Below are 27093 nucleotides of genomic sequence, written 5' to 3'. Positions count from 1 at the left end.
TCCTTTCCTAACCAGAAAGCAATACAGTAGCAGCAATACTTGTGTAAAAACAAACACTAAAAAAAAAATCTTCTTGTATAGAGGTTTTTTGTGCAAATAAAAAATCATGATGAAAGGAATAATTAGTTGCCCAAACACCAAAAACTTCTTGACACATGATCCCTCTTAATGAGTCTCGCTCGGAATTTTTCAACTGTTATCCCCAACGTAAAACCCTAGCTAAACCTTGAATGTAGGAGCTTATTAAGCCAAATTCCAGCCTAATAGCAGCCGTTGGAACTAAAGTATTAAAAATACACAATTTGCGTAATATCTGACCTTCGATTCTGTCCAAAAAATTCCAATCTATGACGGGGATGGATTCAATGGCATAATGCAGCGTTGATGGAATTTTTACTATACAAACCATTAATACATGTAAGAAATGCCTTCAACCCATAGCATTATAAAAAATACGCAAACATTTGGCGTGTGATACTGCTTTAGCTGCGCTGTGCTCAATATGGAGGTTGTTCTTTGTGCTACCTGCTATTAGTTTCCCTAAATAAGGATATGATTCTACAACCTCCAATTTTTCAGAACCTATGTGCTAATTAAAATTACATAATTTTCTATTTTTCTTACTTTTCATTACTAAAAATTTACTTTTTGAAACATTTATTTTCAGGAAGTGATCGACTGTATAGTTCTGCAAGGAAATCAACTTTCTGTTCAACCCAATAGGGATTAAGTCCATTAATACAATATCATCTGCATGAAGTAGGCATACAATTGACCGGTTACATATCTTTGGGGCGTCTCCCTCGGCACAGTTAAAACAATCAGGTAGATCAGCTATATATTGAGAAAACAGCAACGGCGCTAACAAGCAACCTTGTTTCAGGCCATTTTCAGTAGGAATAGCTTCAGATAAGCCTTGATTTCCACCCATTAGTATCTTGCCCAAGTTTGTGAATGTAGTGCAATAATTAGAGATAACAGTAGATGGGGCACGCCCATTTTTTGCAATTTTCTCCATATAAAGGGCGATCTATCTTATGAAAAGCCTTTGAGAAATTCTATAAACGCCATATATAAATTTGAACTGTGGATAATTGTATATTTCTCCTCTATTCATTTTAGCATAAAGATGTTATCTAAGACGGAATGATTTTTCCTGAAACCTGCTTGCACTAAAGGAAGAACCTTCTTCTCTTCCACCCACTCAGTAAGATGCTCAAGGATGCTACGGGCGAAAATCTTTCCCGCAGCATCCAATAGAGCTATTTGCTGGTAGTTACCAGGGTGTTCTAGAACCCCTTCTCGTTTGTCACTTCTGTGCGCTTCATAACTTGTGAAACTTTTTTGCAAGATCATGAGAGAACATATTAGGGATATGTTAATAAGCCCTCTTTTTGCTGCCCATGAAATATGCGTGATGCAGAATGAACAACTCTTGCAGATCCCCACTAATTTATTATAGCAAACTTGTGCTCTTTCCCCATTTAAAGGCATTTTATTAAGTGAAAATATCATCCTCAACCTCCCCAGACGATCCCTCAGCACACCATACCTCAAGAAGCTATACTCGTTCCCGATCCGGAAGAGATGCCAGTTCAAGATGTGTTGACCCACGCATACAGAGACCTGCACAACTAGGAACCACCATACATCAAAAAGCGCCTGACCTTTTACCAACTTACCAGACACCTATGAAATGCCTTCCTCATTCTCGCAGACACCCCCTGGCTCCACAGAGGCAACAGTGGAGGACACTTCTTCTCACACCTGGCAGCCAAGGCTTGGACCGACCTCCCCTTACACCTCAGGACTGCCTCATCGCTCCAGCAATTGAGGAAAGAACTCAAGACCTGGCTGTTCAACTGACCAGATTACAGCGAAACAACTCAATTTCAGCACTTTGAGACCCTCACAGGTGATTTGCCAAGCTTAAAAAATCCTTCATTGAGTGATTGAATAATCATCATCTTCACTGAAATAAGCGAGACTGATGCGTTTTACTCGTAAATACGGTTTGTCCACATGTGACACATAACCCATCCTCTGCTGCATAAATTAAATATTTTTTAGCTAGCAACAATTGTTCACAAGCAAGTCATTTTAAGAAAGTGTTTTACATTTTTGCAAGAGTTTAACTTTTGCAATGATTCAATCATAAATCTGAAAAAGCCAGAATAAATGTAATATAATCTAAGTATCTCAATAAATTCAATGTTTGCAATATTACCTAATGTATTGTAAGAAAGTAGCACGATGAGTGTATTGATTAATACTCACTACAGCCGAAATTAGTAATATGGCTATAATTACAGAAATCTTTATAAAAGACACACTCGCTCATATAAGAATAGAAAATTTGTGACATTTGTGACCCCAGTGACACAACTTATATTAGAACATGAAGTGACTGTATTGTTATCCGTGTAAGAAGGATGTCTTTTGTGATTCTAATTCACGGGTTCAGATCAAGAACCAGCATCTTTTCTTGTGCTTTCAAGACTATACTAAATTGTTGTCGACGACATTTCGACCCAACTGTGGAAATGGGGGTCTCTTCAGGACAGAGAATTCCTGGGGACAGCAAAGTATTTATTGACATTAGTGGGGTATATGAGGAAGTGTGTGAGGGCTAGTTTAAGGAATATATACAAGAGAAGTGCTTACCTAAGGGCCACTTGAGCCCCTGAAGTAAGCGCTTAATCTCTCTTAGTACAAGTTTTCTTAATAACCAATAGTTCTTCCAGTAATTCAGGGTGGATATTTTTTGCAATGGGATCAATACCTAGAAGCAGGGGGTGAAGCGGTTTACATTAGCCTGTCCATTCTTATTAAAAATATATACATGTGACAAGAGAGGGTTTCTAACTCACCATGCAGAGTGCATTTTCATTGTTTGCTCCGGAGGGCCTCAGGTGGAGACCCGATTTTTGGTTCACAAAGTGGGCATGAGAACAGGAATGCATCTGATGTAAATTAAGTGGATATATATTCTTAGTGTTCTATACTTGGAAACAGGGGCCTGGTATAGCCCATGAGAAGAGATACTAAAATCGAAGCTAAAAACACAGCCTTTAAGAAAAATATTTTGTGACTACAGTTTGCCCACACAGTACATGAATTGCCAAAACCATTAAGCGGCCTTGGCCCACACTGAAAACATACCATGAAGATATTTAAAGAACTCCCAATGCTCTCATACAGAAAAGGTAGAAACATTAGAGATCATTTGGTACACTCTGACAATAGCATTCACAAACAGGAGGGCACTATTGTAAACGTGTGGGGATTACCATCCATCAAAGGCCACTTCAAATGTGGTAGATGTATAGCCTGCCAATACACTACCAACACCAAGGAATTTTTACAGGAAGGGATTAGGATGGCCCTACAGGACCATACAAATTGTTCTACCTCACACGTAATTTACTACATTTGGTGTCCGTGCAATCTAATATCCATAGGTGAGACATCACAACCAGTAAAGGCACGTATAGGACAGCACAGGAGTTGAATACGATGTCTCATAGAAAATGCCCCATTAGTGCAACATTACAAAGAACAAACGTACACTGATGCCGAATTGCAGTGGTAAATAATTGAAAAAGCCAAAATCCATCAAAGAGGTGGAGATACAGCATTGATTTAGCAGGCTCTAGAATGTAAATGGATTGATAAATGTAACTCCATTCAAAAAGGGCTTAATAGTATGGAAGAATGGCGCAAGTTTATTAGTCTGAATTAAGTATATGCCTGCCTTTACCAGACACAAACAGAAGAATGGGTTCTGGATGCTCATCCTCAGCTGTAAATATACTAGGTGGTTCCAATTAACATGTCATCATTGTGAAAATTAATTATTGTGAATTGCCTCTACGTTCTAGTGATTGTTAACCCCTACACAATCCCATTTTCACGTATACTCTGTAAATTCATCTTAATTGGTTCTGATATAGTTTCATGTGCTCTTGATATTATCCATCTACCATCACTAATAACACTGTATACCCCAACAGATGGATAGAGGAGTGAGCAGAATAAACAACAAACACGATAGATAAATAACCTGGCAGACCACAACCACAAGATGGCTGCTTACTGTTATCCAGCCACTTAGACCAATTCTCTGGGGACATCTAGTATGTATGACAAAAAGTCTGTGGTCTAGTACATTAGAGTATGCCATCTGTTGTAGGTTGATGCTTAGTCAGATTTGGAATGAACTTTATAATAAGCATTCACAATAGCACATATAGATTACTTGGCCACGTTCACCTTCTTAAGATGGCTGCCAATATCGCCCTTTGGTTACACTAACCCAACGCGCACTTTCATTAGCATGAATCGTCTCCTTCCTCTACTTCTATTAATGTGGAAAAGAGCATGCTAGACTGGTCGAAGCAGTGAATCTCCTCAGGCACTGCCGATTGGAATTCTCCAACGGCCTTGTGATTCGAGTAAGTAGAGACCCCTTGCCAAGCATCGACTGCCTCCTTCCATATCAATGTGCTAAATACTGATATTATGCCCAAATAGAGCCTCTGCTTCGCCGGATTTGTGGTGAGCCACTTATCTAAGTACTCCATACTTTAAGTTCTGTAACTGGATGGAAGTTACATCTGACGCATCCTGTTGGACTGCACTGGTAAACGAGGATAAGGTGATCATCCAGAAGCGATCCTGATAATAAAAGATAACTCTTTATACATGGTGAGTTTTAAAACTTCTCCTGTTACTGTGTATGTCATTTCATCTCGACCAGCCAGTTTACTTTTTTCTAGGTATTGAACCCTAAGAATATATATCCAATTAATTAACATCAGACGCATTCCTGTTCTCAGGACTACTTTGTGAACCACAGATCAGGTCTCCACCTGAGGCCCTCTGGATCAAACAATAAAAATTCACTCTGCTTGGCAAATTAAAAATCCTCTCCTGTCACCATGTATATATTTTTAATTAGAACGCACATGCAAATTTAAACCGCCTTTACCTCCTGCCTCTAGGTATTGATCCCATTATATACGAATATAGTTCTACAGTACAGCGGGAAAGTATTGAATTCCTGGATGTAACAAATGATGGACAAGATAATAAATTAACCAGCAGACTATTTCGCAAATTAACGGCAGGCAATAGTCTGCTCCACGCTAGGAGCTGCCATCCGAAAAATCTGATCAACAACATCCCTTATGGTGAGCTTTTACGGGCTAAAAGGAATTGTAGCTCAGATCTGATCTTCAAATTGTAATTAGAAAACATGACAGACAAGACGTGACCAAGGTGCGGCTGCACCGAAATGCGTCTGCCGTTTTGCTTGCTTCATGTTCATGATGGAGCAAGGTTTCGCACGTAATGCGCCTTGCTTGGACTCAGTCTTCTCAAAATGAACTGTAATATACTAATAAACATGTTTTGTCTTATTAACAATGCAAAACAAGACATTTCTAGTATCTAGGGGAAGCTTATCAATGTGCTTTCTACTAACTCGAGTCTCCTAAAATGGCCGTCGCAACGCCAGCACTTTTCTGCGCATGCGTCTAGCATACTCACATGACATGACGTATTCTCTCTGCTTGGTGGGAATTTCTTGCTTCTGCGCACTAGAATTAAGATGGCTGCTCTGTGTTTTCACATGCTAACGTTTGCGCTATTGCTTTTACTAAGTTGTTCGTTCTGCTCAATTCCTAACGCTGTAGTTAAAATAAAGTAAAGGGAATAGAGTAGAGATAAGTGGTATACAGTGCATTTATTTATTTCTTGTTCTAAAACTGTTTCTTTTCTACTTTTGCATGCATCGTATTTTGGGCCTGACCTGTAATTTTGAACTCCATCTTTGGAGAAACTGCGCCTGTGCAGAGAGGCTCACATTCCTGAAGCACTGACATTGAAACCCGGCCAAGTCTTGACTTGGTAGACGATGCGCCTGGGAAGCTGACCTCTCAACTCCTCAAGAGGAAGCTGGATTGTACATTGTAGTTCTTATTGATACATTCGCTGCCGGGTGGAATAAAAGTGCATAGGAAAATAAGGTTATGGGAGGGAACATAAATCTGAATATTGAAGAGCATGACCTCATAACTGGCATGGTGTGATGACCTCTCCTAGTCTTTTGACCAATCAAATTGAGAGAATTCACACATTTGCAACATTGGGGAGTGGTACACTGCCCTGGAAAATGGTATATCTAAGGTAGGCTTAGTTAGTTAGATTGTCCGGCTTCTCCGAATAGCTGACCTGTCACTGACCCAATGCACTCAATAGGCGATCGGGAGCAGAGGTGCAGGCGGAACAATATCAGAAGAATCGATAACCCAATCGGGATTCCTGGGGAGAAGATTCGCTAACCCAATCTGGATCCGACTGTTAGCTGCAGAGAGGGGTGTGATGCAGGCGTTGCACTTTAGCTGTGGGTGCCAGTCCTGACCTGCGGTGTTCCTGTCCGGATCCAATTTGGTCCGCACTTATCCTGATTCTGGTCTGCACCTGTTCTATCCTGCTGGCACCTGCATTATCGGGGGTCCTGTCCTTTAACCCAGCCTGTGGCCAGGGTTGGTCTTCACACCATTCTTGGTAAATAAAAGTCGTAAGGGTATGTCATTGTGCTGTTTCCCTTCACTTACCCTTCCTATATTACAATGCTTAAAGAACATTTCATGATGCTCTCACATCATCTTGCTTTGATATTATTCTTGATTAACCAAGCTTTGACAAATTTAGCATTGACATTGACATTTAAAACATTATTTAGACAAAGCGTTTAAATCTTTCCCGAGTCAGTGGTTATTCTATGAGTGCAAATGTTTATTTACTACCTATTTTCTTGCTAACTCCCTTGATCCCTTAGGACTCTAGGTACCGGTGACTGGGATTGGTAAGTCAAGGTATACGTCCTAAAAAGGTTAAATTAATCACTGGTTAAGCTTAGGGTTTTATTGTTCAAAATGTGTAAGTGTTTATGGGCCCAGGTGAGTATGGTAAAAATTCTGGGCAGGTGAACCCGCGCCCTATCATTCATATAAATAAATATTTTCATGCTTGAAGAATTTGGGCTCGAGTTTAACTTTCTGTGAATGGATGAAGGTTTTGGAGAAGATATATGATATATATATATATACATATATATCCTCCCTGAATTACTGGAAGAAAGGGTGACAACTATGGTGATTAAGAAAACATGCTAAAAGTGTTTTGCCGCTTACTACAGGGGCTCAAGTACCCCTAGGTAAGCACTTCTCTTGTATATATTCCTTTAGGTAACCCTCAAACACTTCCTCATATACCCTACTAATGTCAATTAATACTTTGCAGCCCCATATTTTCTCTGTCCTGAAGAGACCCCCATATCCACAGTTGGGTCGAAACGTAGTCGGCAACCATTAAGGATAGTCTTGAAAGCACTAGAAAAGACCCTGGTCCTTGATCTGAAACAGTGACTCAAAATCACAAATGACATCCTTCTTACTCCAATAATCAGCTTTTTAAAAATACAGTCACTTCATGTTTTAATACAGGTTGGTTATGGTCACTTCACTGGGGTCACAAATGTCACTAATTTTCTATCCTCTAATTATTGCATATGCAATATAAATATACTTTGCTGTGTGAGAGTGTTTTTTATAAAAATGTCTGTAAATATAAATAAATATATTACTCATTTCAACCGAAGTGATCATTATTCAATATACTCTTTGGGCTACTTTCTTACAAAACATTAGGTAATATTGCATATATTGAATTTATTTAGAAATTTGGATTATATTACATTTACATTTTCGGGCTTATGATTGAATCATTGCAAAAGTAAAATACTTGCAAAAATGAAAATTACTTTCCTAAAATGAGTTCCTTGTGAACGCTTTGCTGTGCTAGCGCTCTGCAGTTGCACTCTGTAAAAATCGTTTTAAAACGTCACTAGTTGTTTTAAAATCTCCACTTGTATTTACTTCATTCATTGTTGCCATACGCTCGCTGACTCTCCGGTCCACCACAGCAACTCCTAGGCTGGTTGTGTGGAGGGTGATTACAGAGCCCAGCACTTCCTGGTTGAGCCATTAGGGGCGGCCATCTTGGCAGGGTGACGCTCCAGCTCTCCAAGCGATCCAACCTACATCTAGATGAATGACGCTAACGTGCAGCGGACGCGCCAACGGCGCGCCAAAGGCAAGCCCGTCTGCGCCCGTCCGCGCCCAGGGGCCACAAACCCTGGCCTTTTGTCTGGGGGCCCACTCATTTATAACTCGTCACGTCTGCATGAGATGAGATTAGATGGTAACTCAAAGTGTCTACACTCACTGAACCTCACCAATTCTTCCGTACATTGTCCACACTGTAATTTTAAGCTGTTACATAACGCACATCTTAGACCTCCCGCCATTACTCCTTGGAAGATGTTTCTTCTAAATTGTAGATCACTGCCCAAACACTGTGTTGAATTGCACTATTAGTGGAGGTGTTTGAGCCAGATGTTTTTTTAACAGAGACCGGGCTCCAGATTGAAACTGACCCCGCTATTGTTCAGGCCCTCCCCCAAGGCTACTTAATAAGTAGAGCTGATCGTACCTCTGGCAGAGGTGGAGGCCTGGCTATTATCCATAAAAACCTATATAATTGTAGAACCTTACCAACCGCGCTTCCAGACTGTAAAAGGATGTCCTTTTCGATAGAATTCAGAATTCAGAATGTCTCGTGTGTGTGTTGTGGTTTGAATGAGAGTGGTATGTATTAAGTGGGAAGACTGACGGTTTACCGACATTCTAAGTTGTACGCTCCTGGAGTTCACTTGCAAAATAAAGCTCCGCTTATCTTACCAACGGATTCTGCTCTTTCTTTCTCTGGAGACATATATTCCTATTTTGCAACACTGGCGATGATCGGGAACACGGTTCTACGTGTGTTTAATATGGATTTTCGAAGGATTTACTGAATTTCTTTTTTACCGTGCTTTCATTGGTCATTCACACGGAGGATTTCTCTTTTGGCTTACCTCATTGGATGTTGTTTTATCCTTATTGGATGATACCAAGAACAGATTTCAAACAGATTTTCTCATTGGATGTTGATCTGCAATGCTGCATCTGTGAGGAATCGATTTCAGTTGACCATTATTTCAACAAAGAATTGTAGATAATCTATTGTGGGAATATTTACAAGGAGAAAATACAAATAATCATCACTGCCACGATATAATGAACAGTAAGTGACTTCTGTGATTCGCACACAAAATTGCGAGTCACATTTCTCTTATTTTAAAGGGAAGGAAAAGCTGTACAATAACTTAATTTACATTTATTTATTTAGATTAATTTGTTAATAAATATCTATATAACTATGACGGAGATTCAACCTCCTCCATCTTTTTTAACTATTAAAGGTGATCCTCCACTTGAATGGGACATTTGGGAACCTATGTTTTTAGCTTATGTTGAAGTTCTAGAAGAAGAAGACTGTGGAGCAGAAAGGAAGTTAGCCCTATTAAAGCATTGTCTTGGAGGAATTGCACTTAAAGAATACAAAAGTCTACCTCCTTTAAGTGATACTTCTAATTTGAATTTATATCAAATTGCAGCTAAACAACTTTCCATTAGATATGGGAAGAAAATAATTAGGTCATGGAAAGATTTAAAATCTACTCAAGGAAACCACAAACAGATGAGTCTATTGACAACTATGTTTCTGCATTGAGAGCATTAGCGGTTACATGTGACTTTGAACACATTAATTATGACCAAGTACTAAGAGATCAAATTCTAATTTGTACCAACAATAAAAAAAATACAACAGAGGTTATGGACAACTTCTGACATGACTTTGAATGCTGCAATTGAGATAGCCAAGTCAATAGAGCATTCTGAGAAATTTGTGATTGAAATTGGATCACAAAACAGCAATAAACCAGATGTGTTAATTCTTAATGAAGAAAATGACAAACTTAAGGATTTGGACAAGTATAGAAAGACTATTAATCCAAGGAATGATAACCAGTACAAGGGTGAAAATAGAAATAGATGGCAAAAACCTGCTCAGAGAATGAAAAGTTGGCAAAGATCGGATCAAAGGATGAATAATTGTCAAAGACCAGACTCAAGAGTGTACAATATGTATTGTTTTAGATGTGGTAGTGGTTACCATCTAGGGAACTCTAAGTCATGCCCAGCTTTAGATAAAGTATGTTCAAGATGTGAAAAAAAGGGGATATTTCAAAAGTCTGTAGATCAGCACCAAGAAAAGTCAGTTTAGTTCAAGATCAAGAGCAAGATGGTTCAAGTGATTGTGAATTTGATGTTAACACTATAATGTGCATAACTAAGGAACCTAAGGTCAAAAGATTTCCTTCTTGTGATATCATCATTGATTGAATATCTACTAAAGTTTTTGTAGACTCTTGCTCATGATACACTATTCTACCTGATACCTTATTTAGATCCAATTGGCCTAATGTTAATCTATTGCAGCCAGATATTACACCAAGAACAACTTGGAATGAAGCTTGATCCAAATGCTGATCCTCCTGTTTACTCTATTAATTCTGAGCCAAGTAATTCTGTGCTAAGTAAAGGGAAAGAAGATATGCTGATTTCTGAAATTAAAGGAAAATTCCCTAAATTATTCTGCAATGATTTAGGAAAATATAAAGGATTTGAACATTGGATAAAAGTACATGCAAATGCCTTGCCCGTCCGTCATAAAGTCAGGAATGTTCCTCTTTCATATAGACAAAAATTAAAGGAAATTCTCAATGATATGTGTAAGAAGAAAATCATAGAACCTATTGAGTCCTCCCCTTGGGTTTCACCCATTGTGATTTCGATTAAATCGGGGGGGGAGGGGGGATCTTCGTGTATGCATAGACTTACGCAGTTTGAATAATGCTATTTGTGTGGATTCACATCCTTTACCTAACCTACATGAATGGTTTCCACTTTGGACAATGCTAAAGTATTCTCCTGTTTGGATTTAGCAAGCGCATATCATCAGGTTGTTCTACATGAAGACTCAAGAGACTTAACTGCTTTTATTACACCTGAGGGTTTATATAGATTTTGCAGGATGCCTTTTGGGCTAGCAAGTGCAGCTGCGGTATTTCAAAGGTTGATGAAAGAGACTTTAGTTGGTTTAACTGGGGCAATTGCATTTCGAGATGACATCTTGGTTTTTGGGAAAGATGGGGTTGAACATGACAAAAATGTATTTAAAGTGTTAAATGCTCTGTCAGATAAAGGTCTAACACTTCGTGCTTCCAAGTGTAAGTTCAGGAGAGAGGAAGTGGAATATCTTGGACATTGCATTAGTGGAAATGGAATTAGACCTAAAGCTTCACATTTGGAAAACATTAGCAAAGCACCTATTCCTCAAAACAAAGAACAGTTGGTAGCTTTTTTGGGACTTGTGGAATTTTATGCTAAGTTTATTCAAAACTATGCAACTGTAATTGAACAGTTTAGGATGCTTTTGAAGAAAAATGCCAAATTTGAGTGGACAGATTCTATGACTGCAACTTTCAATGCTGTAAAGTCAATGGTCATTAGAGCACCTTGTCTCAAACCATTTGTGATTGGGAAGAAATGTATTGTGATGGTTGATGCAAGTAACTGTGGATCGGGTGCTGTGTTGATTCAAGAGGAATGGGGTAAAGAATGGATTGTAGCATATGCTTCAAGGACGTTGAGGGAGTCGGAACGACATTATTCTGTAATTGAAAGAGAACTTTTGGCATGTGTTTGGGGAGCGGAACATTTTCGACCTTTTTTGAGGGGAACAAAATTTATCATTAAATCAGATCATAAACCTTTGGTGCACATATTGTCACCGGGTGGAGGACGTACACTTTCTTCTAGATTAGCAAGACTGTCTTCTAGGTTACAAAATTTTCAGTATTCTTTAGAATACATTCCTGGGAAGTCCAATGTTCATGCTGATTGCATGTCAAGACTTCCATTGGCATGCAAGGAATCTGATGTGTTTGATAAAGAAGAGTGTGAAGTTGCACATGTTTTCAGTGATGTCAATTTAGTATTTGGAGAGAATTCAGTAGTACAAGAAGAGACATGGAATGAAGAAATGAACAAGGATTTAGAACTTAAAGAGGTGAAAGAGTATATATTGAAGGGCTGGCCTGAAGGAGGAAATTTTACCAGAGGTTTAATGAGCTATCATAAAATTAAAGATGAACTGGCCATAGAAAATGGCATTTTATTAAGAGGTGATCAATTTATCCCACCTTTTGGTCTCAGGAAGAAGTTTCTTGATTTAGCTCATGAAGGGCATTTTGGTATATCAATCACTAGGAGGCGATTGAAAAACAATTTTTGGTGGCCTGGTATTGATTATTTTGTAGAACAACAAGTGAAATTATGTGAATTATGTGCTAAGAGTGATAAAACAGCGCAGGTTTTGCCCAGTGTACCACAACCTGTTGAGTTACCTGCATCACCTTGGAATAAACTTGGTATTGACATTATTGGACCGTATAGTGTGTTGCCACAACAGCATTCTTTTGGCATAGTGCTGATAGATTACTTTTCAAAATGGCCGGAAATAAAGATGGTCAGGGAGGTTATCAGTGATGCCATCATACAATTCATGGATGATATTTTTTGTAGAGAGGGTATTCCTCAAGAGGTAGTAACAGACAACGGTCCACAGTTTGTTAGTAAGCAAATGGAAAGTTATTTTAGTAGGTGTGGTATTTCTCATAGAAGAATAGCGGTATTCCACCCAGAGGCCAACGGCCAGATAGAGAGATTCAATAGAGTAGTCAAGGAGGCTATTCAATTAGCTGTCAAAGGTGGTTTATGCTGGAATAAGGCGTTACAGTCCATGTTATTGTCTTACAGAACTGCTCCTAATGCAGTTACCTTGTTATCTCCTTTTGAGTTGCTGGGAGGGCGGAAACCCAGTACCAATCTTGTTCCTTGGTGGTTAAAGAACAAGGATAGTGGTCGCATTGATTTTGCAGAGGTTGATTTTGGAGAAATTCACAAGAAAGTTGATGCTTATAAGGAGAAAATGAAGAATGATTTGCCAAAAAACGAGACAAGAAGTTGTGTTCCTATTCAAGTGGGAGATTTTGTGAGATTAAAAAAAGGAAGTTATGTACATAAGTGATTAGCAAAGTGGTCTGATCCAATTGAAGTAGTTGAAGTATTTAAGAACGCTGTAAGAGTACTAGATGGAAGTGTTTGGCATTTTAGTAGAGTTTCAAAGTTTAATAATCGCAAGCACTTTTCTGAAGATGATTCATCTAATGTGTTTTTGGATGAAGATGATTCATCTAATGTGTTTTTGGATGTCACTACAGATAGTTGAGGGTTATCTGAATCAGCTGCTGTTTCGGTCAGTTGTGATTCTAATGCACAAGAGTTATTGGGAAGTTCAAGAAGTCGTAGGGCTCCAGTATGGTTCAGAGACTTTATTCTTACTTAAAAAAAAAAAAAGAAAAAGGAGGGAGGTGTGTGGTATTATGTTTTTGTTTGGAATGACGCGCGTGTATGCACGCGCGTCATCCACAAACAATATGCGTGCCTGGTTGTGATTCAAATGTGTGTGTGTCGCGTGTTGTGGTTAGCGTGCTGTGTGTATGTAGATCTGGTGTCTCGTGTGTGTGTTGTGGTTTGAATGAGAGCGGTATGTATTAAGTGGGAAGACTGACGGTTTACCGGCATTCTAAGTTGTACACTCCTGGAGTTCACTTGCAAAATAAAGCTCCGCTTATCTTACCAACGGATTCTGCTCTTTCTTTCTCTGGAGACATATATTCCTATTTTGCAACACATTGCATTGCCAATGACTCTTGCAGGTGAGACGAATTGGTTTTGCCAAAGCCTGTTTCTATTTGTTATTAGTTTCTTTTTTTTCCCCCTCATTCGCCACCAACCACATTGAACATACAGTCTGTCCGTACCGTAAAGGCTACATTATCAAACATGCATGTTACTTCCCCTTAAAAGAGGGAGGGGTTTCTCTCCAACTAGGTCCACAAGAACCTGATGGACACATTCGTTAGCATGGGGAAGCCCAACATGGTCCAGGGAGTAACCAGGAGGCATAATCATAGGGTGCTTCTTATTGATTGTGTACAATAATCTATCAGGTACAAGAACACATACTCTTATTAAAACATACACATTCATCTTTTTTTGGTCTTAATGCATTTGTTAAAGCTCAGGCACATCAATCGTCTGACTCGGTAGATCTTTCAAGACGTCATCATGTTTTTTATTGGGGACTAAAACTCGATGCACATTCTAAGAAATACACAGAGTAAAAAAACATTACTCCTTTATCTCACAAGCTATACCTTATGAAGTAGTTGTGTGCATATATTTTGTTAATTAATAATAGTGACTGATTGTATCTTTCTTGCAATCCACTGCTGTCCACTGCAATCTAGCTCATGACCACCCATTTAAACCTTTTGTTTTTGAAGATGAGATATAAATATGGTCTGTTGGTTATAGGGATCCTCCTGTGTCATTGTTAGAGAAGAAAACAGTTATCGTGAAAACGTTAGTTTACAATGTTATCATATTATGAATGTCAAATGATGAAACGTGGAAAAAAAGTGATGGAAAACGAAAGACACGTTAACGAGGATGTAGATCACACCTGCTTCTCTGATCGTGACAGGGATGCTGAGTCAATCGATTTCAAAGCAAAAAAGGTGGATTAAACATTGTCATCTTTTCGTAAGAAATATACAAAAAGTAGTATATTTTAATAGAAACAATAAAATGTTCCGCAGCAGCTGCTTCCGCAAAGGTGTGTTAATAAAAAGTGCTACTTTGCACAACTTATTATTGGCACTCAGTGTATATTCCCAAACAGGATCCTTCGGCCTACGGGTTAATGGTAGAGCTATGCTGCAGGAACATTGTCACACTGCGCTATTTCACAAGGCTTGAAGGTAGCTTCACAGCGAAAAAAACATAATTCCTAAAACATTGTGTAGTCTTTCTTAAAGTTTTGACATTGGGATTCATTTTCGACAAAACATTAACTCATTGAAGCAACAGAGCAGACAAAAATATTTGTTCACGACCAAAGGCACCAAAGCATTCTTTACAAAGCGTGCAAACGAAAATATTTTATTAAAATGTAAGTATTTTGTTCTTTTAGGGATTTCATTGAAATCCGGTTTGAAAATAAATAAATGTCTTTTAAATGCATGGGGCATGTCAGACTGTGTTTTAAAATTATGGTGACAGGGTGCGAGCCCCTTAGTAAACTGTCAACTAAAAGTCAAATTGTTAAAAAAATATATATATATATATTAAAAAAACACAAATCTTACCGGAAATCCCTTGAGCTTTGGGTATCTGTGACTTCAGCAGTCCTGTTGGCATTCTCTGTTGATCCCTGCAGCTTTTGTAATCCTACGTGCACACCACGGCACAAAGCAACGTTGAGAGCCCTGTCATAATAGGAATAGCAATAATGGATGCCAATCACAGTACACCATGAACTTCACACAGCACACCGAAGACAGAATACTGACGATGACATTTATATGTGAAGAGGATTTGTAAGCCAGGCCCATATCTTTCCCATTCTATCTTTTACTATCATGGCACCTACTATTCAAGTGTGCCGATTCACACTGATAAGCAGTAAATCTGCACCCATATAAATACGCCACTCAACAGGTGCAGAATTACTACTTTTTTAATTCATATACTAGCATCCCGTCCCGACGTTGTCCTGGGGGGTCCCCCTTTGCGCACCCGCCACCTTCAGGGCCCCTAATTAGCTGCACACAGTTCACCGCTCCTCCCCGCGCTAACGGGCCGCTCCTCCCCTTGCTTCACCCACCTCTTAGCAATAAACCTCATCTCCGGCAGACCAATGCCCTGTGCAAACACGCACACATGTCTCTCTTTATTATTATTTTATTTTGCGTTCTGTCTTTTATTTCCGTTGTGAATGTGGTACCACATTGGAGACTTCCCGCAGGCGTGTGTGAGCGATAACGGGCCGCTTCTCTCCTTGCTTCACCCACCTCAGCCCGATTCCTTTCCTCCGCTCCTCCCCGCGTTCCTGTCAGCCGCACATTGGAGACTTCCCGCAGGCGTGTGTGAGCACTAACGGGCCGCTCCTCCCCTTGCTTCACCCACCTCAGCCCGAGTCCTTTCCTCAGCTCCTCCCCGCGCTTCACTCAGTCGCACACGTTCCGATCCTCCCTGCTCTTCACCAACCTTAGCCTGAGTTCCTCGCTCCTGTCCGCGCTCCTGTCTGCCGCTCCTCGACCTCCTCGCGCTCCTGTCCGCCGCAACTCCCCCGCGCTAGATGATGTCAGCACGCACGTTCACGTTGTTAGCGCACACGCCCGGCGCTACTTCCAAGGGACTACTTTTTTATGAATGTATATTTTTTATAGAAAGTATATTTTTTGGGTATATATAGCCTATGTCACTCTGCAGACCCTGACAATTCTAATGATGTATCGTGTGTTTGGATTGGTGCTGTGGTTCCCGAGTTTACCCGCCTCAAAGGTTCAAAGTTCTTACTTTATAATAGTAGTATAGATATATATATTTTCCCAGTATTATGTCTGCATAACGGTGCCAGGTGCAGTTTCCTGGAGTAGAACTAGGAATGTTTCCTGGGCTCCCAATTACAATTACCCCGAGCGAATAACTCTACAGGTCTAGTCCATAAAGATGTATTATCAATACCACTGTTGTGCATGGAACTAATCACAGTAGGGATATTCACACATTATAAATAGATGACTATTTATTTTTTCAAATATTAAAATTGAGCAAGTCGAGGCAGGCTACACATACATAGGCACAAGAAAACAATATCAATATACACAAAAATACACAATGTTAACAAGCCTTGGCAAGGCCAATAGGTCGTGCTTATGCAAGAGCTATTGGGGTTGCCAATGTGTGTTAGACATGTTGTACACCAGCGTGGCTGCTGTTCAGCATGCCTTAAGGGTTGGGGCATACAGGAGAGTGCCCTAGAGTAGACCAGAGTGGCATAGAGTGCAGTGGTGCAGGGTAGTACAGCTGCGTAGAGTGGTGCAGAGTAGAGTGCAGTGGTGTAGAGTGCAGTGGTGTAGAGTGGAGTGCTGCAGAGTGCATTGGAGTAAAGTAGAGTGGTGCAGAGTAGAGTGCAGTCACACAGAAAGTACTGCTGCAGAGTAGATTATTGTAGAGTGCAGTGGTGTACAGAAGAGTGGCATAGAGTGCAGTGGCGTAGTGTGGAGTATTGCAGAGTAGAGTGGCATAGAGTACAGTGGGGCAGAGTAGAATGAAGTGGTACAGAGTAACGCAGAGTGAAATGGCGTAGAGCAGAGGGGTGTAAAATGCAGTGGAGTTGAGTAGAGTGTTGCAGAGCATAGTGGCAGAGTGAAGAGTAGAGTCACATAGAGTGTAGTGGTGCAAAGTAAATTAGAGTGGCATAGAGTGCAGTGGTGTAGAGTGCAGTGGCGCAGAGTAGAGTGGCATAGTGAGCAGCTGCGTAGAGTACAGTGGCATAGAATGGTGCAGCATAGTGTTGTAGAGTACAGTGGCATAGAGTAGAGTGGTATACAGTAGAGTGTCGTAGAGTGGAGTGCTGCAGAGTGCAGTGGCGTGGAGTAGTGTATGGGGGTGAAGAGTGCAGTGCTGTAGTGTGGTGTAACATGCAATGGCATAGAGTGTTGCAGAATAGAGTATAGTGAAAAAGAGTACAGTAGTGCAGAGTAGATTGGCATAGAGTGCAGGGTCGTGGAGCACATTGGTTTTGAGTAGAGTGGCGTAGAGTGCATTGCGTAGAGTGCTGTGGTTTACAGTGCATTTGCGTACAGTGCAGTGGCATAGAGTAGAGTGGTGCGGGATAAAATGGCGTAGAGTGGAGTGGTGAGTGTAGAGTAGACCGTCTCCCTTCTCACTCTCACCACCAGACTCCACAACGCCAGCATATGAGTACCACCCTCAACTGGATACGCTCCTTCCTCACTGGCAGAACCCAAAGGGTCAGACTCCCAACCCTTCCTCTCCGAACCCACAGAGATGAACTACCAAGTACCTCAAGGATCCTCGCTCAGTCTCACGCTCTTCTGCATCTACATAGCCACCCTCGCCGCCATCGTTAGACAGCATGGGCTCAGCATAGTATCCTATGCCAACAACACCCAGCTCATCCTCTCCCTCATGAAGAACCCCGAAGACACCAGACTCAGCTTCCAGGAAGGAATGAAAGACGTTGCAGCCTGGATGAACTATGGCTGCCTTAAGCTAAACTCGGAGAGGATAGAGGTCCTCTTCCTTGGACCCTCCTTCACCGGCTGGGACAACACCTGGTGGCCTTCCCACCCACTCCATCAGACCACGCCCGAAACCTCAGCATCATTCTAGACTCCTCCCTCACCATGACCTGCCAGATCAAAGCCGTCGCTGCCACCTGCTTCAACTCCCTCCGCATCCTCCGCAAGACCTTCAAGAGGAACCCCCCCCGAATGCAAACAGACCGTCACCCATGCACTCATAACCAGCAGACTGGTCTACGGCAACGCTCTCTAAGACAGAATCAACAAAACTCTGCTACACAAGCTCCAACCCATCCAGAACACCTCAGCCAAACTAATTCTTGGAACCCCACGACACGAGCACATGACCCAGCATCTACAAGACCTCCACTGGCTCCACATCGAGAAAAGAATAACCTTCAAGGTCCTCACCCACGCCTTCAAATCCCTCCAAAACATCAGACCCAAATACCTAAACGAAAGTGTCTCCTTCCACGCACCCAAAAGGAACCTCCGCTCCGCCGACCTCGCCATGGCTGAGACCCCGCGTATCCGCCGAACCAGTGCAGGTGTAAGAGTCTTCTCCTACGTTGCAGCAAAAACCTGGAACGAGCTCCCAGTCAACATCAGACGCTCTCCCACTCTGCACACCTTCAGGAAGAGCCTCAAGACCCGGCTCTTCGACTGATCCGGAGCTGCAACCCCACCCTGTCATCCCTCCTCCCCCCTCATGGGTGAGTAGCGCGCTTTAAAACCCCTGATTGTTTGAGTGGTATATAGTGCAGGAGAGCAGAATGGATTTTTTTTTAGAGTAGAGTGAAGTGGTGCAGAGTGGGTAGTGCAGGGTTGGGTGCAGTGGCATAGAGTAGAGTGGCAATGAGTGCAGTGGTGCAGAGTAGATTAGAGTGGCGTAGAGTGCAGTGGCGTGGAGTAGAAGAGAGTACAGTGCATTGACATACAGAGTGCATTGGAATAGAGTGTACTGTGTAGAGTGCAGTAGCATAGAGTGCAGTGTCGCAGAGTAGTGTGGTACTGAGTATTGAAACTCCAGTTCTGCCTTCTCACTTTACAGCTTTACCATTCCGAGGCATAATGCATGGATTCCTGGAGTGTCAGATCAAAAATAAAACAAAAACGTAAAACACAGTATGTGGTTGCGTACTGGTCTTAATCTAGTGATGTACACCAATCACTGTGGGTTAAGTACAAATACAAGTTCAAATCATAACCGCTGACCATCAATGTTAGAAATGGGGGTCTCTAGTTGGCAGAGATTGGTACCTTTGACCAAATATGGACCCTTGCTTCTAGTCGGGGTAAGGGGGAAACACACTGTAGATAACCCCTGCTCACCCCCTTGGTAGCTTGGCATGAGCAGACAGGCTTATCCCCAAGGCAATGTGTAATGTATTTGCACCAACACCCACAGTAACACAGTGAGACACGACAAATGGACACCAAACAGGTGATTATAAAAGTATAGATATCTTTATCTAATGTTAGGCAAGACCAATAATGACAAACATCCATATACACAATGATCTCTTCTTTAAAAATGTTTTCTTGTAGATTCTGTACCTCTCTTAGGCCAATATCGTGGGATCAACAGTTTAGCCCCAGGGTTAAAAAGAAAAATGTGTGCAGGGGCTGTATCTCGCGTGGTAATCAAAACGAAATATCACCAGTGCTGTTCGCTTCAGCACCGGCAGAGTCCCGCTGCTATCTGTGCAATTCTTTACAACAGTGAAATTCCCCCGACTGGCTGCGGCTCTGTGAGTAGTAATTTATCACAAATATGCCCCCCAAATGCTTTCAACAGAGGAGGGAGGCGTAGCTCAAGCCCCCGGGACAGCTGATCCTGCTCTGTTCAGACGCGGCCGTCGAAAGCCCCCCTTTGTTCTGCAACCCGCCCCCAGGGCAGTGACATGCACGGAGACTCCGGACTTCGATCCGAATCTTACCGGGGGGTTGTGGTTCTTCTTCTTCAAGTGGGGGATCCCAGTTGGCAACAGCTGATCAGCACAGAGGAGCCCTAGTTGTTAGGCAACCCTCCGTAACCACTACGGCTCTTACGTGGCTCCTTCTTCGGCGAACCCTGCCTCGGGCACTCGACTCAAGCAGCGGTGGTTAAAATCAGGCATGCAGCACTCTTGGAGATTGGGGGCCGGCGGCGGTGAAAATACAGGCCCTCAGAGCTTCCTTCCGGTCACAGGTCGGCGGCAGTGAAACACACAGTGCTCCCTGTGATCCTGGGAGCAGAAGGACGTGCAGGCAAGACGTGCTTCACGGCGGGCACCAGCTGCGTCCCGGGGGACATAGCTATACTCAGAGGCAGTATAGAAAGCGGAGCACTGTTCAGAAAGTGCTTCAAGAGCTTTAGAAACTTTTGTATCCCTGAGGTTCGATAACAGGAGGCCATCTCTTCTTAGGACCTTGGAGACGTTTTCACTTCAGAGGTACAAAGCACACAGCACAGTTCCTCTTCATTCAGGAGCACACAACACACAGCAGAAAAAGTACCTTAGTCCTCTCCTTAGCAGGAATAGCAAACTGCAGGTCAATCCCAAACACACAGCAAGGGCAGCACTTCTTCAGCTGTTCTCTTTGGCAGGGATTCCTTCTTGATCAAGGAGTTTCCTAGTCTAAAGTGTTTATACCCTAAAAGTATTTGTTCTTCATGTGCGAGGGGTCCTGGATCCAGTCCAAACTAGTTCTGGGTGCAATCTGCCAGTGCACATCTTCTTCCTTTGTGAGTGTGGCCTAGGGTCATCAGACACACCGGAGGAGGTGGAGTTAGCATTGTGGAAGGCAGGCACAGCCCTATTCAGGCCCAGGTGCTACTCCTCCCACCACTCCAAATGCAGATAGGTCTATTCAGCTTAGTGCTGACTCACCCAGCCTCCTGGAGCCACCCTAGCCCCAGTCACTCACAAACCAGACAGTCAATTCACAAACAGGCAGAGGCACACAGAAAGGTTGAACAAGAAAATAGACAATTTCAAAAAGTGCTATTTCCAAACACTGAATCTAAAAAACATCCTACCTTAAAGATGTGTTATTAAATACTAAGTTCAGAGATATCAAATTCCACATGTCTATCCTGCTTCTATGGGAAGATATGCAGTAAAACATGTTGCACAGCATTCCCCATTCTGTCCTATGGGGCAAGATAGCCTTTCAATAGTGAAAAACAAAACTGGCAGTATTTCACTATCAGGACATGTTACCCACATTAGTCCATGTCCTACCTTTCACATACACTGCACCCTGCCCAAAGGGGTACCTTGGACCTTCTATAGGGGTGTCCTATGTGTAAGAAAAAGGGAAGGGTCAGGCCTAGCAAGTGTGGACACTGGCCAGGTTAACAAGGCAATTAAACTGCACACAGGCACTGCGGTGGCAAGCCTGAGACACCATCTTAGGGCTACTTCTGCGGTTGGCACAATCAGTGCTGCAGGCCCACTAGTAGCATTTGAATCACTAGCCCTGGAACACTCAGTGCACTCTACTAGGGACCTACTGATGAAACAAATGTATCAATCATGGATAACCAATCTCAATTACAATTTTACCAGGGAGCACTTGCACTTTGGCACTGTTCACCAGTGGCAAAGTGCCCAAAGCATCTAAACAAGCAAAAACGAAATCCAGCACAGTGTCAAAAATACAGACCGTAGAGGCAAAAAGTCAGGGGAAACCAAGCCAAGGATGCCAGGTCTAACAATAGTACATGTTATTTCTCGTAACTGCCAGCTCTTCCTCTTTTTTATCTAATTGTAGTGTATTTAAATTGGTACAAGGGTGTTCCAAAGTGGCCTATCAAGTTCTTCAAAAAAGAACTAATGAACTTTAACCCTTTCCATGCGGCCGCGATTCCCCTGGTGTGCTGTAAACAACACGAACAGGGGCGGGCCGTGACGAACCCCAGCCGGCATCAGCACACGAGCACCGTAGTGCATGACAGATGGGGTTCGTCATCAGCATGGAAGGGGTTAATCATACCATCAGCAAAACAAAACATAAACAAAGAAAGAATGGCCATTTTGATTAATGCAACCCGACCAATAACGGTAAGGACTACAAACTGTCATTGGTTCAGTAGCCCTTGTACTTTAATCAGAGTTGAGCATAATTAAATCAACGCAAATCAGAAATAATCGTTGCAACATAGGATGGTTAGTAGAGAAATGTGCCAGCATTTCGACAGGCAGAACTAAGGGGGGGCTATTAAATAAACGCAATTACAATGTCAAATTATTGATTTTGTAGCCCCCCCTACATTCCTCAATACTAAAAAACAGGTTTTTAACACCCACAATACCTTTGGCCAAATACAATACTATATCATCTGCAAACAACTTACATTTTGCCACACAGTTAACCAGGGGTAAAACGTAAGGATCTTGTTAAAGTGCACAGGCCAAGGGCTCAATAAATAATGCAAAGAGGATCAGTGACATAGGACAGCCTCGCCTCCTTCAGCTCCCAATAGCAATATGCCCCACTATTTAGGAATGGATTCTAAATTTGGCTTCAGCATTTTATATAAAATGAACAAGGGACCGGTAAGGCGCGGTGGAAACCTGAATGTCATCAAAGTTGCAAATAGTACCTCCCACTGCACCAAATCAAATGCCTTTTCTGCATCAAGCATAATAGCTGCTTTATTATATTGACTGAATAATAATGAAAGGCTTTTACTAAGTAATTATTATTGGTTTCTACTTTCAACTTTTTGCTTGCTTGAGTGAACCCTCCCCTCCATATGTGCCATCCCTCCCCACGAGTCCTTCCTGAATCATACCCATCCCCCTGTTGGGATACTGCCCTTTTCATTTCCCCCTTGAAACCTTCCTGGATTGAGTGCCTTGTTGCGAGGATCCTCATAGAAGAGGCGTCGCGCAGCCGAGGCAATGTGTTGGATATGCGAAGTGGTGAGGCTGCAGTGCAAGGTCCTGTTGCATGGACGTCAAAGATCCTGTTGACGGGCCTTGTGATGTGAAGTCTGGCGTCGGGGATGCAGCACATTGTCGAGCCAATGCATCGGTTCCAAAGAGGTGCGACTCCAAGTCATTGAGCCTGCCATGAACGTAAGAGGCGAGGGCCTAAGCAGAGGATGCTCCACGCAATGGCAGTTCTGAAGCCAACTGCTGCAGGGATGAAAGTCTTTGGGATGTGTTCCAATCCATGCAGCAGTGGAGATGCATTAGTTCTGCTCAGGGTTGTGCCACACAGCAGAGGAGATGCGCCGATTCTGCTGGATCAACTGAGGCTGGCAAAGCACCTTATGCCCACTTTCAGGGGTCCAAGACTAGGGTGGCACCACTTGGCAGGTTAGACTCACAGATGAAAGGGTCCAGCTGCAGATACAAGATTGCTGGAAGCCTGTTATGTCCCTGAGACTTCAGATCAGGAGGCCAGCCGAACAGCTTTTGGGTAACTCTGAGTTCCCAGAGATGCAGGTCCATTCCTTCTCTACCAGGCAAGAGAGTAGCAGAGCAGGGCAGCAGTTCCTTCATAGCAGAAGTTCATCAGAATGGAAGTCCTTGTAGCAACACAGCAGTACCCACAGGTCCAGACATGTACTGAAGTGGTGGTATCTGATGTCCTTCTTTTATACACAATTGTGCCTTAGAAGTGGGGAGAAGCTTTTAGAGGCATACCTTTGAGGTTCATAGATGCCCTGCCTTCCCTGGCTCCAGACTAATTACAGGAAGTATGCAGCTCTTTTTTGTTGAGACAGGACACAAGCTATTCAGGTGTAATAGAGGGTGGGCCCAGCTCCTTACTCCCACTCTGCCAGTGATGGCACATACAGTCACACCTGGGTTCCCATTGTGTGTGGCTGTCTAAGAGGAATACACAAAGCACAACTGCCAACTACACCCAGTCATGTGACCAGAAACAGGCTGCAGGTACCAAATAGTTTTTTTAAATTGTATTTTTATTTCACCAAGCAGCATCAAAAGACAGACATTATGCAGCAGTTATGAACATTGTTTTTTCAATCCACTTCCACCTGCTTTCCTTCACATCTTGAAACGTTACAGCACAGTACAGGCACCCTGTATGAACATCGGCATAAGACACTTTAACTACAGAAAGGTGGTGGCTTTCAAAAGTATCTTACATCGTAACATGCATTATTAACAATAACCTAGTGTGTCATTTACAAGTGTGTTTATACAACAAAAACAACCGTCAGGTACATTGTCCCTTACCATCTCTAAGTGTCCCTTCCCGATTAGCGATCAAGAGTGTTCTTGTTGTTGTTGTAAATAGTCCAGTAGTGGCTGCCAGAAGTCTTTAGGTTTGAAGGCCTGCAGTAATTCCTCCTCATACGCACCTAGTGTTTCCTTACAATATAACATGTCAGTCAGCCAATCCTTGAATCTGGGAGGACGCCTGCTACCCCATGTAATGGCAATGCGTCTTTTCGCAAGCAAAATTGCAACTGCCAGTAGTTTACGCCTTCCAGGTAGTTTTATTTTATAAATACCCAATAGGCATACCAATGGTGCGTTCGGGATTTGCTCAGCTAACATGCTGGTGAGTGCGTCCGTCACCTCCTGCCAATATGTGTTTAGGCCAGGTCATGCCCACGCCATGTGTAGAAAGTCTGCCTGGTTGGCGGAACATCGCTGGCATTTATCATCTGCTCTAAGGCCATATCGGTGCAATTTGACTTGCGTATAGTATGTCTGATGGAGAAATCTAAAATGTATAATTCGAAAATTACAATTTGATGTAAGTAAGTGTAATTGCGCACAGCTGTAACTCCAATCTTCATCTGAAATGGGCACCCCCGTCGATTCCTCCCACCGCTTAAGTGATTTATCAGGCTCTATATTCTGTTAGTTCTGGGATGTAGTGTATAGTCTTGTAACTAATTTTGTACGCGTTGGCACTGTTAATATCTGTAGGGCCTGCAGTGGTGTGGGTTCTGCCGGGAATGTGTCATATAGATCTTTAATTGCCGCCCTTAATCTGAGGTACGCAAACATTTTCAACGGCGTTTGGTGTGCACATAAGGATGGACTAGGAAAGAGGATGAAGTTGTTGTGCGGGAATAACATGCCCGTCGTTGTAAATCCCATATCTCCTAACACCTCCCTCATATTCTGTTCCTGTGTGACCGATAATTTGGGATGATTCACTAGTGGAAGCGCCAGGGCATAAAGTGGTAGCTTACGTGCTCGCCGCGCCATAGTATGCCAGGCTGTGGATGTGCATTTGACCGGGTGTATTGCATCGTTAGAGTAGTAACTGATAGGGTCTGATATGTATTGTGTTAGTCGGTGTGGACGAATACTGTCTGTCTCCACCGCTATATGTGGAATGTGGGAATGCGGTTGCGTCCAATAATGTGCATGCTGTGCTTGCACACAGTAGTAGTATAGCTGTAGGTCGGGGGCAGCAAAGCCTCCTTGATGATATGGTTTAGTGAGTACCTTCCAACTCACCCTGGGCTGCCTTCCCGCCCATGTGAGTCTCTGTAGCGCTGTGCGTAGCCTGGAAAAAAATGCCTGTGTGAGCCATATTGGGATATTCCAGAATAAATATAGGAAACGGTGAAATACTACCATTTTCTGGAGGGCTATTCGATCCGCTATCGATAGAGGTAGTTTAATCCATTTCTCTACTTGCACTTCCAGTTTGCTCATCGCTACTCCGTAATTCGCCTTACGCACTGTCTCCGGATCCCGATGTACCCAGATTCCCAGATATTTCACTAGTTCTGTTTCCTATTTTAGTGGGTAGTCTAAGATAGGCTGCGGGGATCACTACCGATTTATTCCAATTTATACTGAGGCCAGAATATTTTTCAAATCAAATATATTCCCTAATCAATCGATTCAAGTTCGTATCTGGGTATCTAGTGTACAGGACCATGTAATCTGCATATAGGGAAATTCATATCGGGCGACGACTGAATTGAAGCGCCGTTTCTGGATGCTTTTGTCAAATTTTACAGGCTAGAGGTTCCAACGTGAGCGCAAAGAGAATAGGGGATAGTGGGCATCCCTGTCTCGTTCCACAGCTGATCTCAATATGTTACGAGGTATTGCCAATAAAGTGTACTCTAGCCGTGGGTTCGTTGTATAGTAGGGCAACCCATTTAAAAAAAGCAGGTAGGAATCCCATTCTAGATAAGACGGTAAACATGAAATCCCATTCCACAGAATCGAAGGCTTTTGCCGCGTCTAAAAGTGCAGCTTCTGCCAGCAACTCAGGATTTAAACTATGATACATTGCAAAAATGGTGCGTATATTTTGTGTTGTGGACCTTGTAGGTATAAAACCTGCTTGGTCTGGCAAGACTAGCAGTCTTAGTAATGGTTGTATTCGGTTTGCTAGTATCTTGGCCAGTATTTTTACGTCTATGTTTATAAGGGAGAGGGGGCGGTATGACTCACATTGACTGGGGTCCTTGCCAGGTTTTGGAAGAGGTATCAGTAGCCCCTTCTTCATATGCCTCCCCAAACATCTGGGCTAAATGTGTTATCAGCAAATCTTTAAATTCCTTATAGAATTCGCCTGGTAAGCCATCTAGGCCTGGGGCTTTATTGTTAGGCAAAGAGTTAATCGCTTCTTTAAATTAATCTTCTGTTAGATGGTGGCCTAGGTATTCCCTATGTGTGTCTGACAGTCAGGCTAGACCTTCATCATCTAGGTATTCGTGAATGATCTATTGTGTGTGTGAAATCTGTGTAGTATATATTTTAGAATAATAGGCTCGGAAATTCTCCAGGTTGGAAGGGGCTGCCCTGCGTCGGTTTAATCTTTTGCGATAGTGCTCTGCCCGGTCTGCCTCCCTCTCCGTACGCTCTGGCCTTGTATTGCCTTGACAAGTATTT

The 27093-nt window shown here is 42.4% G+C and overlaps 1 protein-coding gene across 1 annotated transcript in view; it reads right to left on the bottom strand.

Moving 5' to 3' along the window:
* The window catches only part of MRPS11 (mitochondrial ribosomal protein S11), a 226598-nt gene that overhangs the window by 176781 nt on the left and 22724 nt on the right, over positions 1–27093 (bottom strand). Inside the window, exon 2 of the mRNA XM_086951611.1 lies at positions 15290–15409. Within this exon, the coding sequence (XP_086807737.1) occupies positions 15290–15409 (120 nt within the window). The remainder of the gene's footprint in view (positions 1–15289; positions 15410–27093) is intronic.

This window comes from Lissotriton vulgaris, unplaced genomic scaffold, assembly GCF_964263255.1.
Source record: "Lissotriton vulgaris unplaced genomic scaffold, aLisVul1.2 SCAFFOLD_2332, whole genome shotgun sequence".
NCBI classification, from domain to species: Eukaryota; Metazoa; Chordata; class Amphibia; order Caudata; family Salamandridae; genus Lissotriton; species Lissotriton vulgaris.
Note: the sequence above shows the minus strand (reverse complement) of the source record. Positions and strands in the feature narration are given on the sequence as shown.